Here is a 20136-nt window from a genome sequence, read left to right as displayed (position 1 = left end):
GCGGTGTTGGTGACTTCATAGGAGCATAAAGAGGTAGCATGTTAATTTAGATTGAAATATTAAATTTATTCCTTTTCTCCCAAGATACTTGTTTTCCCAGAAGGTACTTGTACTAATCGCTCCTGTTTGATTACTTTTAAACCAGGTGAGATAAATTAAATTATGCATTGTAACAATATAGTATTTGAGATTTCTCAAATGATTCGATTGTGATGCACAATAAACTCATTTGCTCCTGGCATTCCTTTTTTTAGAAAGCCTTTCTGATGCTAGGATTCCACAGAACATATTCCTATTTACTCCTTTCCTCTCCTTTTTGACATAGGCTTCTCCTTTCAGTGGGGCGTGTGTCTGTGTTAGTTTGTCTATGTATGTCTCTCTGTGTATGTGTGTCTATGTGTATATATGTGTGTGCATGCTCAAAAAGGCACTGACTTTTTTTCCCCCAAGGATCCTCATATACCTGGGGTGTTCAGTCATGTAGTGGGCAGCCTACCTTAATATCATTCAAGTTTTTACATGCCTCCCAAAGTTTACTCTTTTTTTTCAATCTCAAGAGGGCAGTCATTGATGTGCCTTTTAACACTCTAGGCTGTTTATGTTGGCTGCTGGTGGTGCTCCGCACCAAAGGTGTGCCTCGCTTCAAGCCAGCGTAATGGCTTTGCTTCCAAGCATTTTAGTTCTTATTTTCTCTTGGATTTTATTCTCTCCTTGATTTTACCATGACTTTCTTATGTTGTTGGGTAGCATACACTTAGGAAATGAAAACAACCCCAAAAATAAATAAGAATGGTACAAAATTATATGTATACTAAAGAATTGTTTTGAGATAAATGTCTTTAATTTTCTTTATCAAAGGAAACAGTGAATAAATATATGCTTACGTGGTTGAGGTATAGCATTTAATGTTTGCCTTAGGTCTGACTTGTGATGACTCATTTTGGTAAATATTTCAGCATGGTTCATGTTTTGTCTACTCTTAAGCCATCAGTGTATTTATGCAGTTTCTACTATTATAGAATTCTTGTTCCTATTCAAACCATGCTAACAATCTTGCTGTGATTCTAGGAGCCTTCATTCCAGGGGTTCCAGTGCAGCCCATCCTCCTCAGATACCCAAACAAACTGGTAAGGGAAGAATTCTGCTCTCCAGATAGCTTATTCTCTGCGACCTGCTTAAATATCTGATTGATGCATGGCTAAATGAAAGAAGCAATTGGGTAGACTGAGGCCACCTGCCGCTGAGTTGGCTTTTTAAAAATAATTTTGCAAGAAAAATGGCTATCTGTGATAGAAGAACTAACTGTCATTCTATATAACTTAGCTCCAGGAGGGCATTGCTTGGTCTCTGCTGTGCCATCTCTGTGACGGACAGATTACGTCTCATACGTAGGCTCTGATTATACCCGACAGCAGGAAGTTGTGATTTTTGTGGAGATGACAAGGAACCTTTTCCAGATACAGAGGTGACTTAGTGGGAGGAAGACTGGAAGTAGAGGAGGATTCACCCCGGGGAGGAAGTAAGTGCAGGCTCAGAGCCTTGGGGAGCAGCGTGATTAATTAAGTCCTAGAGAACTTCCCCTCTTCTCTAAAGTTTAAAGCTGCTCCAGGAAACAGTGTCTTCTGCATCACCTGGTTGCAATGTTCTCTGGAAATCAGTTGTACCTGCCCTCCCCTGACACTGGGTTCATCCTGAAAGGACCCTACCAGAGGGTTATAAAAAGGCAGAAGTATCTGTAACTGTAATGCATACTACTTACGATTACAAGTTCTTGGCCAGTTCAGCTTTCTGTTTAGTGGCTGGTTTCTCAGCTGGAGCTTGTCCAGTAAAAAGGGGGTTAAAGTCCGTCAAGCTTCTACTCTGGCTCCTGCCTATGTATTTGAATTTTTATATATTAAAATTCTTTTATTATATGCTGCTTTGATGTTTTCTTTTAAATAATGCTTTTTTTAATACTTGAGAAATTATATATATTACACACATATGCACACAAATTAATTTTTCAGATATGCTCATTTGGGGGAAAAATAACTGAACATGTACAATGATTATTTTCCATTCAGAACAAGTTGTCCCATGGAAGCATATAAAGTTGGGAAATGATCTCTGTGTAGCTCTGTAATCTATGTAGTTCAGGAATTTGTACGTTAGTTCACATCCTCTAATAACTACAAATTTATTATCTTTAATATATTGCTTTTGTTCCAAGAAACATGAACCTTAGTATTAAACAAAGCCTTATTTTGTTTAATTTTTGTTTGTTTTGTTTTATTTATTTTTGAGACAGGGTCTTAGGTTGCCCCTGTTGGATTTGAACTCACGGTGTAGCCAGAAAATGATTTCCTGCCTGCATCTCTGCTCTGCTGAGATCACAGGTGTCTGTCCTAGCCTAGACTAACTGTTTGACTGCTTCTGTTGTTCTAGGATACTGTGACCTGGACATGGCAAGGATATACATTGTAAGTCCCATACATAGTTTAATAGTTTATGCAAACTATCTTAATGAAGAAAAGAAATATTATTTATTCCTTCTTTTTTTTTTGAAAAAAAAAAGTCGTAGTTTTGTAGAAGTAAACATTTCTAAACAATCTATAATCTTTTAGCCATATCTCTAGGAACAGTATTACTTTCTCGCCTCCTAACTGCCCAGTGAGACTCAGTGAGACTGATGTCTGTTAATACCATTTGAGGAAAACTAGCTGCCTGTCGGCGTCACGATTTTGCCGACCAGTTTGTAAGGAACATTCCAGGGCCCTGGCTCGCACCACGCTTTAGCTTGAATCTTTCTCTCTCATTCCCACTGTAGACTTAGCATCCCGTTTTCTGTTCAGATTTTATGAGGTTAGTGTAAGCAGTTTAGATTGTGTCAGTTTCGGGACCCGACACTGGTGTGGCACGTCTGTTTGCTGAGGAAATGGCTCCCCAGGACTTCGGTTCCATTCCCAGATCCTGAAAGCGCAGGGATCGGCAGTTTCTGGAGCTCTTAGGTGACGCGTGTTTCCACCATTGAGCAGGCTGAAGTGAATGAAACAGGTAGACTCCAGCTTTCTTCCAGGACCTTTTGTTTAGCTCCAACTGGAAAGGTGTGAGCCTACTTAAATTTCAGTGAGAGCCATACAAATGTGGGTTTGAAAATCTTCCCCAGGGGCCTTACCCAGTTTTGACAATGCTAGCAGCAGAGCTCAAATAACATTGCCAATGGGAATATTGGAGGGAATCTTTTTTGCTTTCTAGCACGCTCTAGCTTCTTTACACATCATTTGTACACCCTCTTGACCTTTGGAAAACGGAGAGGGGGAGAGATCGTGTGTTTTTCTCCTTTTATGTGTGTGCAGACATTTCTCTGAAATAGTAAGTTTGAATCAGAAAGATAACGTAAGGGCAGTTGAACAAACGTCAATGCATATAGAACACACATGTTCCTTTTGAGCTTCACCGACTCTGGCAGATAGTGCTAGAAACAAGACACGAGGAAGGAAATGTGTTACGTAATGTACGTAATGTGTGATCTTCCACTTCCCAAGGAGCCAGTTTCACTCCTCTGACTAGATGCGCGCTTTCCATGCCAGGACTAACTTTGAATTGCTAGTTTTTAACTCTTGCACAACCAAAGCCCTCAAAGAAACAAGTGGTACATGATCATCTCAGAAACACAGTGTCTGGAATGTCAGTGGGTACCAACTTGTATCTTCTAATCCATGCCATCCATGGGCGCTTCTAGGCTAGGTGCCCTGTGGAGAGCGTGGGTTTGTCATTGTGCAGCAGTCTGGGTGGTTGTGAAGGTCAAGTAGAAGAACGTTTTCTGAAAGTGGGGAAGAACAGAGTGGCTTACAAATACAGCTTTCTAGCCTGAGGAGTGTGTAATAAAGGAAAAAAATAAAATTGGGTGCTCTTGGGACCCTTTTTCTCCTACTGGGTTGCCCTGTCTAGCCATGAAATGAGGGTTTGTGCCCGGTCCTATTAAATCTTGCTAGGCCATGTTTAGTGGATATCCCTGGGAGGCCTGCTTCTTTTTTTTTTTTAAAAAAAAAAAAAAAAAAAAAAAAAAAAAAACCAGGAAGAGTTGATCTGGGAAAGAGAAGAAGTAGGGGGAAGGAACTGAGAGGAGTGGAGGGAGGGGAAATGGCAGCCGGGATGTAAATGAGAGGAGAAGATAAAAGTTAAAAGAAAAGAAAAAAATTGGAAAGTGAATTCAGGAAAGAGAGGAAGAAATATTAAGTGTCTTAGAAACAGACATAAGATCTTTTAAAAGCTCAAATTTGGTATGTGCAAATGCACATGACCCTTGCCTATAGCAAATCCTATTCTTTCCTGTCTTCTGAGCTTTTGAATGCTGCTGATAGCACTGTGTTTCCAGCTTTCAAATTTGTGTTCTCAGTTGCTAGTTAATCAAAACAAAGTAATTTCACTGAAGCAGAACCCCCAGGGAGAAGGGCATGGAAAATAAGTTTAGAGAAGGGACAGAACTATGGAAGGCAGCTTTCTAAGAAGAATCTGATCACTGTTCTGTGAACAAGGCCAACTTAGTGACCTGTATGTTCAACCTTCATACTTTTAAGAACAAAATTTGTATCTGTCCAAATATTAACTCCCAAGGCCCCATGTAAATGATTGAAAATACTTCTCTTGGGCAGTAGAGGTGGCTCAGTGGTTAAGAGCACTGGATGCTCTTGCAGAGGACCCAGGTATAATTCCCAGCACCCACATGGCCTCTCATAATCAATGTCTACACCTCCAATTCCAAGGCATTCAATGACCTCTCTGGTGCCTTTGGGTACTGCACACACACGGTGCACAGACATACATACAGTCAAAACACTTAGATTCAGCATAATAATAGAAAACATTTAAGAGAAGACTGTTTGATCATGGTTAAGATAGGTTGGTGTGACTTGGAGCTTATGCGTAGTAAAATGTCTTCCCCTTTCAGATGGTAAGTGTGGTAACAATCACATTTCCGTATCATAATTAACTCTACAACTCCTAAATGGAACTCCCAAATCCCTTCTTTTTTTAAAATAGGAAGTTTATTAAATTTTTTGGCCATTTCATACATGATTCATTCTGAGTATGCCATTCCTCACCCTCTTCCCCCCACCCCATCAACCTGTCCTCCTCTGTACAAGCCCCTTTCCTACATTCATGTCCCTTTGCTTGTTCTGTGACTCACTGAGTTTAACCAGAACTGTCTGTATGACCTCGGGTTTATAACTATCCACTGGAGCCTGATGGACTGGCCAATGGGTACACAGCTGAAGGTACTGAACACTCTGCATCCATCTGTAGCCACTATTCCTTGGTGGGATTCCTAACTTAATTCAGTTAGTCTCCTTCAGATCATTTTTTACAAGTAAATCATTCTTTCATTTTTTTATTGCAAAAAAAGAGAAAAGATTGGTTGTTTTCTCAAACCTATGGTCTAATCCACTCTGCCTGATTTCTGGGTCAGCTGTCTAAAGAGGCTAAACTGAAAATCCTCCAGACATCTGGCTCAGAGTCTAAATCTCAGAAAGCTGTAAGGAAGGACATTTGTCTCAAAAAACTATTGTTGATGGGTTGGTCAACCACTTTGAGAAGCCCTTTGTCCAGATTTACAATGAAATTTGTGAGTTTTCAGGACATTTCTCCATAGCTCAAACCTTATTATTACTGAGACAACTTTGGTAAAATTTGTAATTATAAGGAAAAAAAATCTCGCTGACATTTTGAAAGTTGTTACCTAAAGAATTTAGAAATCCAGTGTACTAAGGTGCATTCCTGTGAACACACTTATGGGTCTTTATAGCTTATTTTAGACTTTTTAATTTTGACTTGACATGTATGGTGTTTTGCCCACATGTGTCCCTGTGTATTATGTGCGTGTCTATTGCCCAGGGAGGTCAGAGGAGGGCAACGGATCACCTAGGACTGGAATTACAGACAGGTGCACCACACTGCCATCTGGATGCTGGGAGCTGAAGCTAAGTTCTCTGGAAGAGCAGACAGTCTCCCAGCTGTCTCCGTCCACATTTACATATATTAAAGTAGACTTTGGGTATTCTCTCTTGAGACTTGGAGCGTGTGCTGTCAAGGAGACTGTAAACCTGAGGTTTGGTCTATTTGAGCTTTTCCTTGCACTCCACCAATCCAGCACAGTGATGGTGTTTGGTGATTTAGTTTTTCAATAACAAGACTAGTTGTCTCACCCAGAAAAAGAGGGGTCATGGCTAGAGTACAGCCTAGTTAAATGCAAGCTATGCATGCAGTGTGATGCGGGGGATGCCTGGGTGTAAATCACAGATGGTGCCTGCCTGGCTGTCTGAGAATAGCCTTCTCTCTTCTTCTTTTCAGCATCCAGTTGTGTGTGCTTACTTTCTGTCAGCTCTTCACAAAGGTGGAAGTTGAGGTAAGTCATTAAGATGCAACCTCTCCCCTGACCAAATCCTTGCTTAGAGGTGGCAGCCCAACACCTTTAAAAGTACCCTGGTCTCCTAGATTGCCTTTCTAAGTCCCTGCTGTTGGATTTAGCTCTTGGAATCAAGCCAGCAAATGCATGTCACTTCTGAGAACCTCCAACGTGCTAATCACTCTGGCAGGTAAAATTTGTCTCCCCGCTTCTCGCCCCTCTACATTCTAATGCCGACTCATGCCTCGTTGTCTGTCCCACACCTGACTAAAGGAGCAGTGGTAGCTGGTGGAGCTAGCTTCCTTGAAGTGTAGTGTGAAAGTGGAGAGGTAATGCCTGAGAGGTGACGGAGACGCCAGCTGTGGATGCCTTCAGTGACAGTGTGCGCTTGCTCCCGGGAACACTGAAGAAGTTTTGTGTGGCTCATATCATAGTCCACAGGACAGTCTTTGAGTTGTAGGGGAGGAATGGAACTGAATAAATAATTGGACAAAATTCTGAGACCCTAAGAACTGGTTTCAGATAACAAGTGAAACCCTTAAGTCGTGACTGAAGGGTGAAGGCCATAGTATTGGGACCTAAGGCTGTAGTGTGGTGTCCCCATTGCGTCTGTGGATTAGGCAGTGAATAGCTTAACCTTCTATGTGTACTGCGGAATTCTGAGTGGAGGCTTGTGCTCTTAAGGGGCAGGAATGTAGCATTTAAAATATGATTTTTGACTTGCTGGATAACTTAATTGTTTAACCATCTAGGTAACTAGCAATATCAAGTGATGTACAGGAGTAAACCAAACTTTAAAATGTGTTTAAACTCTCATGAATTCTTTGGAGATTTGCTTGCTCTCTGCCTACTTGGAAGATATCTTTTTGTTAGTCTTTATGTACACCTACCCACTTTTAAAATCAGCTTGGCATCTATCAACATTGTCATAAAATGTAGCAGGACACTTACTCACAGGCTAATCCTGGAGGGGCAGGTTCTGATCTGTGTCCCAGATAGTTCAGGAAGCACTAAGGCAAATACAGTGAACTGGGGTCTTTCTCAGAGCCCTTGAACGGATAGACCACAGAACTCTTCCATAGAGGATGGGCAGGTTCACACTGTTGTCCCTAAATGCCCTGAGCACGGCTCTTCCTTCTTTAATAACTGTTTGTGTGGTCTAGCTCTATTTTCTTTTCTTACAAAAGACCAAAAAGCCTATGCTTAGAACAACCTTGTTGTCACCTCTGCAGATTTGGAAGCTATCACACACACATGCACACACACACACACACACACACACACGCACACGCACACGCACACACACACACACCCCACATGTCATAAGTATCCTCTCCTCTAAATTGTCCCTTCTCTAGCCAAACCTAAGACCCAGCTCCGAATGTGGAAGTACACCCAGAGATGTACTTTCCTGTCTAGCGTACATGTCCGTGGTGAAACTGCATTACAACGGGGTACGTCAGTTCCTCTTCGTGGCCTCTGACTGCTATTACCACATTTCCTTTCTGTGTCATGACTATTTCTTTAAAAAAAAAATGCATTCTCCATCTGGCAAAGGAAAGAATGCATTCTTTGTTCTATAACTTTACAAGCGAAGTGGCTTTCAGCCTATTGGAAATAGCTGGATCAGTGAGGGAACTGAATTGAGGTATTTGGATTGTGGTGCCGAACTGGAATTTATGGAGTTTTAAGTTTAGTATTCTTGTTTTTATTATATTTATTTTGGATTTATAGTTCTTCCCCACGTGGAGCTCCTGACTGCTTTATTTTGTGTTTTGTGGTACTGGGATTTCACCCAGGGTTTCACACGTGCTAGGCAAGGGTTCTACTAGGGAATCACATATATTCCCCCAGCGTTTCTTATTCAATTTAAGAAAGAATCTTGCTAAACTGCCCAGATTGGCCTCAGACTTGGGATTCTCTTGCCTCAGTGTCTGAGTAGCTAAGATTAAGATGTATACTACCAAGCACAGGTCTAATAGCTTTTAGTGACATTTGAATATTTTAGTTCTCTGCTCTTTGACTCTAACTCAGATATGCATCCCTGCGCCTTTCGGGCACTAAGCGTGGCCACACCCTAGCACAGACGAATATTCCGGGCCTTGCCTCCAAGGCTCAGCCTTTCCCACTAGAACTTCTGTAGTGAGCTGAGCTGCCCTGCACGGAGCTCTGTTGGGGGGGGGGGGCCTCTGGTCATTTGTCCCTAGGATTGTAGGTGTCTGGGCAGTTCAGAAGCAACTCTAGTTTGGGGGGTTGTTTGTTTTTGTTTGTTTGTTTGATGGATATCTTTGTTATTTTTGTAAACGTGCTACCAAATCACCTTCAACACCTGATCTAAGACTTGCTATCTAAGAATATGATTATTAGTTTTATACTTTTAAAAGTAAACTTTGGGTAGATTATGACAATGATTATTGCATATTATATAGCTTTTTTTAAAAAAAAAATATCTTCAAAAAGCCAGTCACTTAAGGGAGGCTTGAATAGGTCATGTATTATATAAAAGCTAGGCATGTTCACTAAATTAAAAGCTAGAAATGTATTTTATGTAGACATTATAGGCTGCCCTTGTACAAATCTAGATGGAAGAGGTTCTCACACATGGGTTCTCTCGACTGCATGGTAGAGCCTGTTGGTTCTCAGCTGCAAACCTGTTTAGCATTTGCTGTGTTAAATGCCGTAGGCAGTTATGTCACAGCGATACTTGGGCATCTAAAAACATGTGTCGACAGCTCCATTGCATCCCTACGGGATCATCATTATACACGAGGTCCATCGCTGAACACACCGTGTTTTACCGCCTGTGCCTGTATGTTTGTGTAATTTGTTTAAATATCCAAATGCCTTAAATTATTTGTAATCTTGAGTCTGAAGCAGGCCTTTTAGAAAAATCCAGATTTGACACCTTCACATAAACACACGCCAGCCACATGTATGTTCTAACAAAGCAACTTTGTTCTGGAACTTGACAAAATTCTGCAGTTTGTAAGTATTAGTAGACATGAGTGTTATAAAAAAAAGTATCAGATTGTTCCAGGTGTTTGCTGCTTGCCTACATGTGTGAAAAGTACTTCAACTTCTGTAAATCTATGTTCTCACTGGTGAATGAGGATAGTAACACCTTTCTATGGGGTTCTGAAATTTCATAAGGCTGCATACATGGTAAGCGTTCATTAAGCATTAACTTTCGCTTCCCACCTTATCTGGCAGTGCTGTCCTATCGGGAAGGAAGCACCAAGTGGTGTTGGTAAAAGTCTTTCCTTCATTGTGCATTTTCTCTCTGAAGACTTAGAAAGGGAATCATAAGCATACACTCTCACATTGTTAGAGCTGGCTCAGCGATGCTTTCGTTTTCTAGGACAAAAGACAAAATCAGACGATTGTAGTGTCATTGCTTAGCTTCTTCCCCTTCTTACTCATTAGTCAGTGGGAAGGACGCGTGCCTGGTGTGGTTGCGAAATCATGAGCAAACTGGTCTTGCTGGTGTTCGGTGTTGATGGGAGGCCTGGTCCTCGTTACGGGATAAATGTACCTAACACAGCGAGGCGTTTTCCCTGACTCTTGTGTACAGCTTAAAGCTTGAGAAGAGGCAGACACCATAAAAAAAAAAAAAAAAACAAAGCCCAAAGCTGGGAAATGGGACAGAAAAGCTTTCTAACAGGGACAAAGTCAAGCGTGGTGTAAAACTGGAGACTGTTTAAACAGGGAGGGAAGGGGAGCTGTGGGGCTGGGGGCAGGTACAGTCGCCTGGCGTGGGCTGCCTCCCTCTGGAGGTCAGAGTAAACTGTCGCTGACTTTTAAAAACTAAAGAATTGTTTGGCAATTTAAAACTTGATTTCCTTATATCGTTTTGTTAGAGATTTAACGAACATTTTTTAACCTCCTGTTTTCTTCTTTGAATTTCATATTATGTAAGTGTAGTCTGTTTTGCTAGGCTAGGGCAGAGGATTTGCCATTTGTTGTTCTGGATATATTAAGTGTTGTGGAGACCTCTGGTGGCTCAATTGGTTTTTCCACCTTGAAGAATTAGGTGCTGAGCAGAGACTTATGACTAGAAAGGACCTTAGAGATTGTGGAGTCAATGCTGTTCATTTGACAGAAGGATTTAAAGCCCCAAAGACGCCAAATGCCTTTCCCTGGCTCGCACAGCAGGGCCATTCTCCAAAGTGCTGTTGCTTCCATGTCCAGTTAATAAAATAAACATGAGAAGCACAATGACACATAGCTCTTTCGTCTGTGAATCCTTGGCATTTCTCCTCGAAAGGTCCCTTGCATTCCGGCCCCACTCTGCATCTTCGTTCCTCCTCTTCCACGTCCCAGCGTCTCTCCTGGGACCATTGCAGAATTTTCCAGACTCTTCTTTCTCTGCTTCCATTTTTTTTTTCATCTCTGGTACCCAACCACCCAAGCTGTTGTTCAAAAACTCAGACATCAGGGCTGGAGAGATGGCTCAGCTGTTTAAGGCATTGGCTGCTTTTCCAGAGGACCTGGGTTCAGTTCCCAGCTCCTCTGTAGTGGCCCACATGCTCTGGAAACTCCAGTCTGAGAGAATCCAGCACCCTCTTCTGCTTTCAGTGGCCAGTACATACATGTGGCACACAACCATATATGTAGGCAAAACACCAACCCACAAAACAAAGCCAATGAAATAACCCCAGGCTTTGTCTTGTCACACCGCTTTGCTCAAACTTCATCTGAGTCACCAGTGTCTCAAGATTCATAGTGTGCTTAGCAATATTTGAATATAGGTCCATTTGAGAAAAAGTGCTATTTCCTTGTACAAATCTTTCTTCCCCTTTAAGTTCTAGTCCTGCCATTTATTTGTAATATATATATATAAATTGTGCTATATTATTTAGTCTTTAAATCGTATTTTCATCATAAGTTAAAAAGCTAACATTTCATATTGAATGGTAGGGCTTGCCTCAGAGCTGAGAGAGCTAATTATAAAGCCCCTTATGAAAGTACTCAATACTGACTTAGCTTATTGTATAATAAATATCTGCCATACTTCATGGAGAACTTCCTGAGGGAGAGGGGCTTCGGTGCTAAATCTCCAGGGCATGGCATACTGACCAGCCCATGAGAGGTCTGTGTTCAACCAATATCTGGTGAATGAATGCAAGTCATGATACCTTGAGTCATTTAACCTTTATAAATTACAATTCTTTATGATGTAAATAAGAATAAAATGATGCATATGAAACACATAGCATAGTCCCAGGTTCATAGGTATATTTCAGTAAACTAGTGAAATGGGCAAAATGGCACATACCCTTGGGAAGCCATGATCAAGGGTTGGGTTTTCTGTAGCACACTCTCAACAGAATTAGCTCTTTGGTGGAACCTTCTCCCTAGCCACATCTGCTGCACTGACTACATTTCTTTGCCTCCCACCCTCACTCAAAATTCATAGTTTCCTGCTCCTTGCTCTCACACTCCAGGAGAAATGGTTTTGTGGGAGAAAATAAAGTCTGGCAAGTCTTGGACCGAACCTGGGCCATGTGAATTCTATAACACTGGGTAGGTGAGCCAAGAGTTAAAACGCTGCATGTAATTGCACTTAGCACGAGGGGTGGCAATGGTGTGTTCATCTACCTTACTAAGATGTGGGACTTCTTAGAAAAAAAGGTCCTAAGAATCTTGTCTGGAATATTGTAAGATCAGAAAATGGAATTAAAACCTTCTCGGTGTTAGAAAACCATAAATACAAAGGCGAGGGGATGGAGAGGGTGCAGTGACCACTACATGGCATGAGCATCTCCTAGCCCTAGTGTTGGGGAGGGGGAACAGAGATGGGGGCCCTGGGGAGCTCTTGGTCAGTCTAGCCAGCAAGCGAGCTCAGGGTTCCATGAGAGACTCTGTCTAAAAACAAATAAAGTAGAAAGCAATAGAGGACACACCTCTAAGTTGACCTCTGGCTTTTACATACATGTGCATATACGAGCACATACACCCACATGACATGTGCACATATACACTCCACACACATACACACAGGCAAATTAAAAAAAATAAACAAGTCAGGCATCAGTGTGAGGCGGAGAATAAAGTTAAAAATGATAAAGGAAAACAAACAAACAAAAATACAAAGCAACAATAAAGTGTGACAGACAAAAGAAAGCCAGTTCTGACGTTTATTTTTTTTTTTAAGTAGGAAGAATATCAAAACATAGTTTTCAATCAAATAACTTTAATATTGGAAAGGGCAGAATATATGATAGTATAAAAGGTTTTTAAAGGCCCTTTCCACTTAAAATAGGAATGAAAAAAATTCAACTCTGAAGGTAAAATGTTAGGCAATGCGACATTACAAATTCTAAAATTTTAGGTATCAGTCTTCTTCAGAATCAGGGTAAGGCTAGTAGGTGACCATGGCCATCTTTTTATGACTGGGAAGGCAGTTTAGCAAAGTTAACACAGCCAGGATCCCATGTCCCGAGTCTGAGCCCGGTGTCCCTCGCATGACACGGAACATGGGCTCTAGGAAGGCCAAGGTTGAGATATGCTGATTGGTCATTTAGCTGAATTTATTTAGTGTTTAATGTCCTGGGCCTAAGGACCGCTGTGGAAAGGTGTCTTTGTCTTTCAGTTTCTGCCTGTTCAAGCACCAAGCGATGAGGAAAAAAACGATCCTGTTCTTTTTGCCAGTAGAGTCCGGAATTTAATGGCAGAGTAAGTATGTCTTGGAGCTTCTAACTGATAAATAATTTTAAAATTATTGGTAAATGTTACTTAATATAGCTTAAAGCGCCCCCCCCCCCGTTCTCATTCGTGAGCTCATGTGGTAGGTACGGTGGTGTGCTAAGGTACACAGTCAGCAAAATAGCTGATCATGGTGTGTCTTTGCTTGAAAGGCCAGCTAGAGTCTTCCACAGTGCTGGCCTGTCACTATGGAGCCTTGGGGTGGTTTCAGGCACCCTCTCTGAGGCTAGTTTTCCATCCCCTGAGCTGTCCAAGGCTGACTGTTTCTAAAGTATCAGTGATTATACTATCAGAAAGGAAAAGGCTTGCTTGTGGGATGCACAGAGAAGGAAAAGAGCTCCCATATGAAAGAACGGCTATAATAGCATTTACAAACTGGACAGTGTATTTCTTGTACTTAAGGGGGTTTTAACTGGTGAGTATTTTAATTAGATAACTTACCCTGACTTGTAACAAAAGAACATGTACACCACCACCCAGGCAGCCTTTGGGCTCTCTGTGTGTATACCCTCACCCAGGGTCTGCTTCCCTCTCTGAGTCCCAGTAGGAGGTTTGGGACTGATAGACACACAGATTTCCCCCCTTGCCTTTCAGTAAAAACTCTATAGGAACTCCAAATTTGACTTTGTCCTGGCTAGTTTTATTGACTGTCAACTTGACACAGGCTGGGATCATTTGGGAAGAGAGATTCTCAATTGAGACAATGCCTCCATAAGATTTACCTATAGGCAAGTCTAGTGCATTTTCTATCTTTTCTTTTTGGTGGGAGGATTTTAAAAATTATTTCTTTTAGTTTTTAAGATTAATACACCTCCATAACTTTATCCTTTCTTTCATATTCATGTACTCTTTTTTTGCATTAAGTATTGTGTTTGTATGTGTGCGCGTGTGCACTTTTGCATAATTTGTAATACTACTATTAATAAAGTATTTTTCCAGTGAGAACACAAACTGTGAATTTTCAGCTATACAGAAACCTAAAGGTAGAAGGAGTTTAGATAGAAGGAGTGGATCGAGGAAGTAGAGCAAAGCAAAAGAACCAACCGTCTGAGGAACCACAGATACCTTTCTTGTCACCACGACCTGCTCACCAGCACAGGACTGGTGAAATATCATGAGTGTTTCATGCCATGTTTTTCTTCCTTACTGCTTTTAGAGCGTTGGCAATACCAGTGACAGATCACACCTACGAAGACTGCAGGCTGATGATCTCAGCAGGACAGCTAACATTGCCTATGGAAGCTGGGCTGGTAGAATTCACTAAGATTAGCCGGAAATTGAAGTAAGTATATTTCACAATATATGTGCACACCCATACACATTCATACCATTCTTGCCAGAGCGCATGTGTGGAGGTCAGGAGACAACTTGCAGAAGTCAGTTAATCCTCTTTCCACCATGACTTCCACCGACCAGAGATTGAATTCAGGTCATCAACCTGGATGACAAACACTTTTATCCAATGAGTCATCTTGTAAGCAGCCTTCCCATAGTTTATTTATTTATTTATTTATTTATTTATTTATTTATTTATTTATTTATTGGTTTGAGTCCCTATTTGGTTTAGTTTTGCTAAGGCAGACCCCCCCCCAACCCCCCACCGGCCCCCATGCATTTGTAATCTAGTTCGAACCATTTGGTATTACTAATTTGGCTATTTGGTGTGACTCCCACATCTTTCTTTAATCATGATCAATTCTGTCCTTATCCTTACTAGGAATTTCCAGAAGCTACTGACTTAATAAATGTCGTCATCCTCCCTAGGCAGTTGCAGTAAAACTAGTTCTCCTTTCAAAGTTTCTTATGGAAATGGATTTTTGATGAATTACATTGAAAATATTTTTGTCTTTTAGATGACAATAAAATTTTGCTTTTGTGCTAGCACTGTGTCCACAATATTCCTGAGGTTTGAAAAGTGATACAGTAGTGAAACTGCTCGTAGAAGTACGTATTAGATCACATATTGAATTCCTCAAAGCAAAGAGGTGGTGTAAGCATAGTGTACTTTCCAATATTTTGTCATCCTGATTTTTAAAGAAACTAGTGTCAGAGGAGATGGGTGTAGTTTAGTGAATCACCCAATCGCAACCTTTCAAAAGCTTGTTGAAAGAATAGCTGTTATTTCTTTCATAACTCCTCAAGAAGCCACAGTTCACTTTCTAGATAGCGTTAGGTTCAAGTTCGTCTTGCTGTTTCTCCACACTGCTTGTATTTACTTTTCTTTCCTTCCAATATTTTATGGATTTCTTTTTTTTTTTTTTTGGTCACCATTACTGATACGCTTTAAAAAATTAAGTCACATACACGTTTGATACGTTCTCTCAAATATTTATTCTCACTGCCCTTTAAAATTTAACATAGGCTATTTTCCCATGGACAAGTTGATAAAGTAGCGGTCACACGATGTACGTGTGACTTAGAAAGAGCTAACGATGTCCTTACAACTCTCTCTGTTTAGGTTAGACTGGGACGGCATTCGCAAGCACTTGGATGAATATGCCTCTATCGCCAGTTCCTCCAAAGGAGGCAGAATTGGAATCGAAGAGTTTGCAGAATACTTAAAGTTGCCTGTTTCCGATGTCCTGAGACAACTTTTTGCACTCTTTGACAGGGTATGTTCCAATTTATCTTTTACGTTTTTCTCAGTCTGTTCCTCAGACCTCAAGGCAGACACTGACAACCTTCTCAGACCGGCACGAGAAGAACCAATGTAGTGTGATGTCATGAACTGACTTTCCCCTTCGTGTGACTACTAAGTAGGGCTGGGAACACACGTAGTGCAACATTAGAAGTGTGTAATAATTTAAGCATCAGTTCAGAAGTGAAAACTGCCTATAGTCACATCTGCAATGTAGAATTGGAAATGTTTACGTCGTTGAGAAGAATTTTTAAATGTGTGTAAAATTTGTATGTTGGTGACATGGGTGGTAGTGTTCTATTCAGAACATTCCTGGACTGTCTCCAAAATGTATGAAGGTCCAAGTGGGTTTTATTTTTAAATGAAATTGCCTGACAGAGTTCAGCTAAACTCCTCAATGTTTGTAAATATGTAATTGTGTGCAGCTAGTTAACTGACCTATCAGTAACATTTCTTTAGGAAAAATTTATCAAGATTTCAGATTTTCTTTAAAAAAAAGTTATTTTACTGTATGAAGTGTTAAAATGAACTCCTTTAGTTATAATTCCAAGTTAGCACATGCATAGAAACCTGTTGCTTCCATTACATTTAAGACAAATAGTCTTAAAATTTCTAGTCTAAAAATATACTAAAATAATAATTCCTGTATAGCTATCCATTTCTAGTTAAGCCCTCCCACCCCCCACCACCTTTAACTCTTTTTATTGTTAATAAATGCTGGTCAGTATGTATTTTCAAGACTCCATATAAATGGGACCATATAGTATTAACATCCCGATTTTTTTTTTTTTTTTTAGCCTAGCATATTGTATCTACTAGTCAACCACTGGGTTGAATGTGGCAATAATCTGTTCCCTTTATCTGTTCCTCAACTGAGGAGTATTTGCCCTGTGTCCAGTTGGGGCAATTGAAGTACGTCCTCCTACCTTCAGGCCACTATGCTTCACAACCTTCCTTCTTGTCCTCTGAGCTGTGACTACCTTTACCAGTCCTTTAGCATTTTGTTCAGGGGCAGTTTGGTTGCTTTGTGTTTTGCCCATGGTTTGTAGTTTAGTTGGGAGAGAGCTCAAAGGGGTCTGACTTCCTCTTGTTTAATACTGGAATTCTCAGTTACCTACCACCACCAAGAAAGGATGTTTTTCAAAGAAATTATGCCTGATGAAAGACAGAGCAAGCTTTCCCCATCCCTGGTGTCTCTCCTCCCCCAGCATGCTCATCTTCCTTGTGATTTGTTTGGTGTTCTTGTAGAATCAACTAGTCTTTCACACAATATGGGTCACCACCCTTTCTCTGTATGAAATCCCTATGTGTCTCTTCTGGGCTTGCTACAATATTCAAATTACATGTCCTCCTATGTGAAATGGCTTATTAATGTCATGATATGCTTAAAGCGCAGTGGAGATTTATGGTGAGGGAGAAAGACTATTGGACATTAACTATGAAAGTTGGTAAATCAGAGGTGCTTTTCACTTTATAAACACTGTTTCTGTGACGTTTCCGTCGCAGCATTCACTGTGGCTCAAATGCCATGTTAATAAAGGAAGGAGACGAGGAATTGGGAAAGGCCTTGAGACAGGGACAGAAGGGGACGATGACAGCACATCTTTGCACAGCATCAGGACCCTTTCATCAATATTAGAGTGACTTTTGTAAAAGCTGCCCTATATTTCAGGTGCCACACCACGGGCAGATGCAGGATTGCTCCAGGTCTGATTGGTGACACCTGCTAAGACCTGTGCTGTTTCTATGTCATGTTTAAATACGGGAAGATTTGGGAATACAAAAGGGGCAGGGGTTAGAATAACCACCCATCAGACAGGATCTAGTCACTCCGACTGAGAGGAGACAATCCGTCCTAGGCATAAGAACAGTGGTGGGAACCGTTGCCTATTTTGCCAATCACATTTCTCCATGGGCTATTTTAATAGGTGTCGTGTTTATTTTACCTGTTTATTATTTGTCTTTCTTACGAGAACTGGCATTCATTTCCTTTTGTGGTGGAAAACCCCATATCACTAATGCAAACATGCAATCTTCCTCCTAGGCCCCTTAAGCAGTGTAAGTTTGTTTGATTTGCCTCTGTGCCGACTCATGGGTTCTTCCTATGCGCTTATGTTCTTTTTACCCTCCCTGAACAGTGGAACCCCATAGTCTCTGGTTAGCTGTCCTGCCTCTGCTTTGTAGAGCATCTCCACCCTCTTTGTTGTGGTCTTCCTAGTGCTGCAGGCACAGGCTTCTGATCCCTTATTTACCTGAGTACTTACTTTGGTACAATAAAGCTAATGAGACATTGAAAGTCATTAGGACATTTGAGATTTTGAAAATCTATTTATAATACAGTAAAATATTTATGACACATTAGTAAAAAGAATTCGAAGTGTCAATTTATACAGCATGATTTCAATTTCATGCTAAAAATAAAAGACTATATGGTAGGTCCCATAATATGAGTCATATACGTGACTAAAATGAACATGAGGAACTCCACGGAGTGATGGGGCTACAATGGCTCCAGGCCATGATATGAAATGAGGACTTTTAAATTTGTTTTCTCTAAAAAAAAAATATATATATATGGGGAGAAATTTTCCTGCACAGACTTCTTGAAAGAAGACACAAGGAAATGGAGGCTGACCCAGGATTCATCTGGAGCGTTATGGTCTACAGGGAGCTTAAGACGAAGTCCTCAGAAATAGAAGCAGGTTCAGCTGTGGAGATGCCGAAGCTGGGGAAGGAATTCATGCAATACGGACAGATTTCACTCGCCCTTACAGCCGTCAATGTGCTTCTCTGTACTTGACTTTCAGTATAGACCACAAGCTGGTCTTCTGCCTGCCATGTACTAGAAGAGAAAATAGTGTGGAGAATTAATGACTAATTAGATTGTCTCTGTCTATCAGCCTACCCGCCATCTCTCTCTGTCTCTCTCTTGCTGTGTGTGCATGCGTGCCTGTGTGTGTGTGTCTGTGTCTGTGTGTGTGTCTGTGTGTGTGTTTAATGCAGCTGCATGTCTGTGCCTGTGAAGTTTCTTTGTTTTGAAAACCTGAGTTGTGTAATGGTTGCCACACCTTGCACACACACACACACACACACACACACACACACATGCCAGGCCTGTTTCCTCAGTCTAGTGAAATGATCGAGCTGGAGAATATTTGATGGGAGAGCAAGGGGTCCAGCAACTCCAAGAGTGTTTCCCTCAGTAGCTAGGTAGTGAACTCACTGCTTAATGAAGGCTGGGTGATCCTGTTGACCCTTAGCAGCTGTGCATTGTTGTGTGGAAACCCCACTTTACACATGCCTTTGCCCTCTCTTCCCTTCTCAGGGTTCCCTAAGACTCTTTCTTCTTGGCTAATCTACAAGAACTGTGTAATTATTTTTTTTATCACTTTGTCCTAAAAATGCTATTAGTAGTATGCTCTTTAGACTCTCAGGTATTTGATTGTAGGCAACTTAAATGTTCCAAAGATGAGCTCTCACTGTTTACTAGTTTGGAGTAATTTCCTCTGGCAAGGTCCCATCTCTTTGAGGGACAAAAGCAAAAGACTCTACTCTTTTTTTTATCTTTGGCTTTAATTTAGCTTGTTTATACTCACGGTTATTTACTGAGTTCTTCATATCAAAGATGAATTGGAAAGTTAATTAAATGTCCAGATAAGTCTGAGACAATGGTTTAGAATATTGGCGTCTCAGTATTTTACGCTAATACTTCAAATTAAGTACTAAATTATTTGCTAGCACGTGTGAAAGAAACTTAAGAGCATTTAATGAGATCAAGAAATAATACTGGCTAAATCAGGAACAATTATGGAACAGTCATTTCTGTAGCTTATAACTATGTCTTGCCAGAACCATAACAGCAGTGATGATTTCATCATCTGCAAAGCACCTCTTGTTAAAATCCTCCTACACTAAAAAAGGAAAAAAAAATATGTGTAAGGATGTTTTTCCTGAGTGCATGTTATTGTCCCACATGTATGCCTGGTGCACACAGAGGCCAGAAGAGGGCATCAGATCCTCTGCAGCTAGACTTCCAGATGGCTGTGAGCCACCTTGTGGGTGCTAAGAGTTAAAACAGGGTCCTCTGGAAGAACAGCCCGTGCTCTTAACCTCTGAGCTATCTATCTCTCTAGTCCTCCTCCTCTAGTTTGAAGTAGTAATATATCAACCGTCCTCACAGACACAAGGAAAAGAATGAGAGAACTTGATTTCTATTTCCTTGGGTCTAGTCCGACATGAGCTCAGTAACTTACTAACCAATACAATTCTGTACACAGACCTTTGACTAGTAAGGCTACATGGTTACTATTTCCCTTCTTTAGAAAACATTGACAAGTATCACGTTTCCATTTCTGCTGTTTAACCCTGAGCTCTTCTGGCAGCAGAATGTCTTTTGTTTAAGTATGAC

General features: G+C 40.9%; 1 protein-coding gene across 2 annotated transcripts in view; it reads left to right on the top strand.

Annotated features, from left to right (window-relative positions):
* Positions 1–20136, top strand: part of Lpcat2 (lysophosphatidylcholine acyltransferase 2) — a 58075-nt gene that overhangs the window by 16363 nt on the left and 21576 nt on the right. Inside the window, exons 5-11 of one of the 2 annotated variants that reach the window (XM_038312717.1) lie at positions 85–145; positions 1069–1127; positions 2425–2459; positions 6331–6385; positions 12978–13060; positions 14247–14372; positions 15549–15702. In XM_038312717.1, coding sequence (XP_038168645.1) covers positions 85–145; positions 1069–1127; positions 2425–2459; positions 6331–6385; positions 12978–13060; positions 14247–14372; positions 15549–15702 — 573 coding nt within the window. The remainder of the gene's footprint in view (positions 1–84; positions 146–1068; positions 1128–2424; positions 2460–6330; positions 6386–12977; positions 13061–14246; positions 14373–15548; positions 15703–20136) is intronic. The other variant, XM_038312718.1, reaches the window with a different exon arrangement.

The sequence above is a fragment of the Arvicola amphibius genome, chromosome 15, assembly GCF_903992535.2.
Source record: "Arvicola amphibius chromosome 15, mArvAmp1.2, whole genome shotgun sequence".
Taxonomy (NCBI): Eukaryota; Metazoa; Chordata; class Mammalia; order Rodentia; family Cricetidae; genus Arvicola; species Arvicola amphibius.
This window is presented reverse-complemented; position numbering and strand designations above follow the sequence as displayed.